Genomic DNA, 928 nt, shown 5'->3' with positions numbered 1-928 from the left:
GGTGCAGTGCCTGGCCCACACTGGGCAGCCATCCAGCGACTGCCCCGACAGCCTGCAGCCCCCCAGCACCCAGCAGTGCCAGAGCAAGTGCGAGTCGGGACCGACGGACAACCCTGAAGGTGAGGGGGAGCTGGGCAGGGAAGCCTTGAGCCCCCCTGGAGAACTTACCGGCCTCGGGGGGGACATGGGATGGGGTTCCCAGAGCCAGCGCAGCCTGGGGTGGGCTCTGGGGGGCTGTGCTTGGGGTGGGACTCTCATGGGGACACCTGATGCTGTCCCCTCTGAGCCCTGGTGGGCTGTGAGCCCAGGGAGTGAAGACCAACAGAGGCTTTCAGGAGAGGGAGACCTTAGAGCAGCTCTCAGTGCCTGAAGGGGCTCCAGGAAAGCTGGGGAGGGACTTGGGACAAGGGCAGGGAGGGAGAGGACAAGGGGGATGGATGAAAAGTGGCAGAGGGAGATTGAGGTGAGACATGAGGAGGGAATTGTGGAGTGTGAGGGTGGTGAGAGCCTGGCCCAGGTTGCCCAGGGAAGCTGTGGCTGCCCCATCCCTGGCAGTGTTGAAGGGCAGGTTGGATGGGGCTTGGAGCAACCTGGGCTGGTGGGAGGTGTCCCTGCCCGTGCAGGGGGTTGGATCTAGATGATCCTTAAGGTCCTTTCCAACACGAACCATTCCATGATTCTTCAGCATCTTGCTGGCAACAGCCCCCAGGGGCCAGGCAGGGGGGGGGTGCAAAAGGGCACCGGTTAGAAGTTTCCCCCAGGACCCCTCACCCCCAAGCAGCTGTAACCCTGCTTCCCTCTGTTCCCACACCTTCCAGAGTGCAAGGATGTGAACAAGGTGGCCTACTGCCCTCTGGTCCTGAAGTTCAAGTTCTGCAGCCGGACCTACTTCCGACAGATGTGCTGTAAAACCTGCCAGGGGCACTAG

The 928-nt window shown here is 62.2% G+C and overlaps 1 protein-coding gene across 1 annotated transcript in view; it reads left to right on the top strand.

The window, feature by feature from the left end:
- ADAMTS10 (ADAM metallopeptidase with thrombospondin type 1 motif, 10) overlaps positions 1 to 928 on the top strand; it is a 42,228-nt gene extending 41,300 nt beyond the window's left edge. Inside the window, exons 24-25 of the mRNA XM_010002334.1 lie at positions 8 to 119; positions 819 to 928. Coding sequence (XP_010000636.1) covers positions 8 to 119; positions 819 to 928 — 222 coding nt within the window. The remainder of the gene's footprint in view (positions 1 to 7; positions 120 to 818) is intronic.

Source organism: Chaetura pelagica, unplaced genomic scaffold, assembly GCF_000747805.2.
Source record: "Chaetura pelagica isolate M959 unplaced genomic scaffold, ChaPel_1.0 scaffold58, whole genome shotgun sequence".
In the NCBI taxonomy this organism is placed as follows: Eukaryota; Metazoa; Chordata; class Aves; order Apodiformes; family Apodidae; genus Chaetura; species Chaetura pelagica.
Note: the sequence above shows the minus strand (reverse complement) of the source record. Positions and strands in the feature narration are given on the sequence as shown.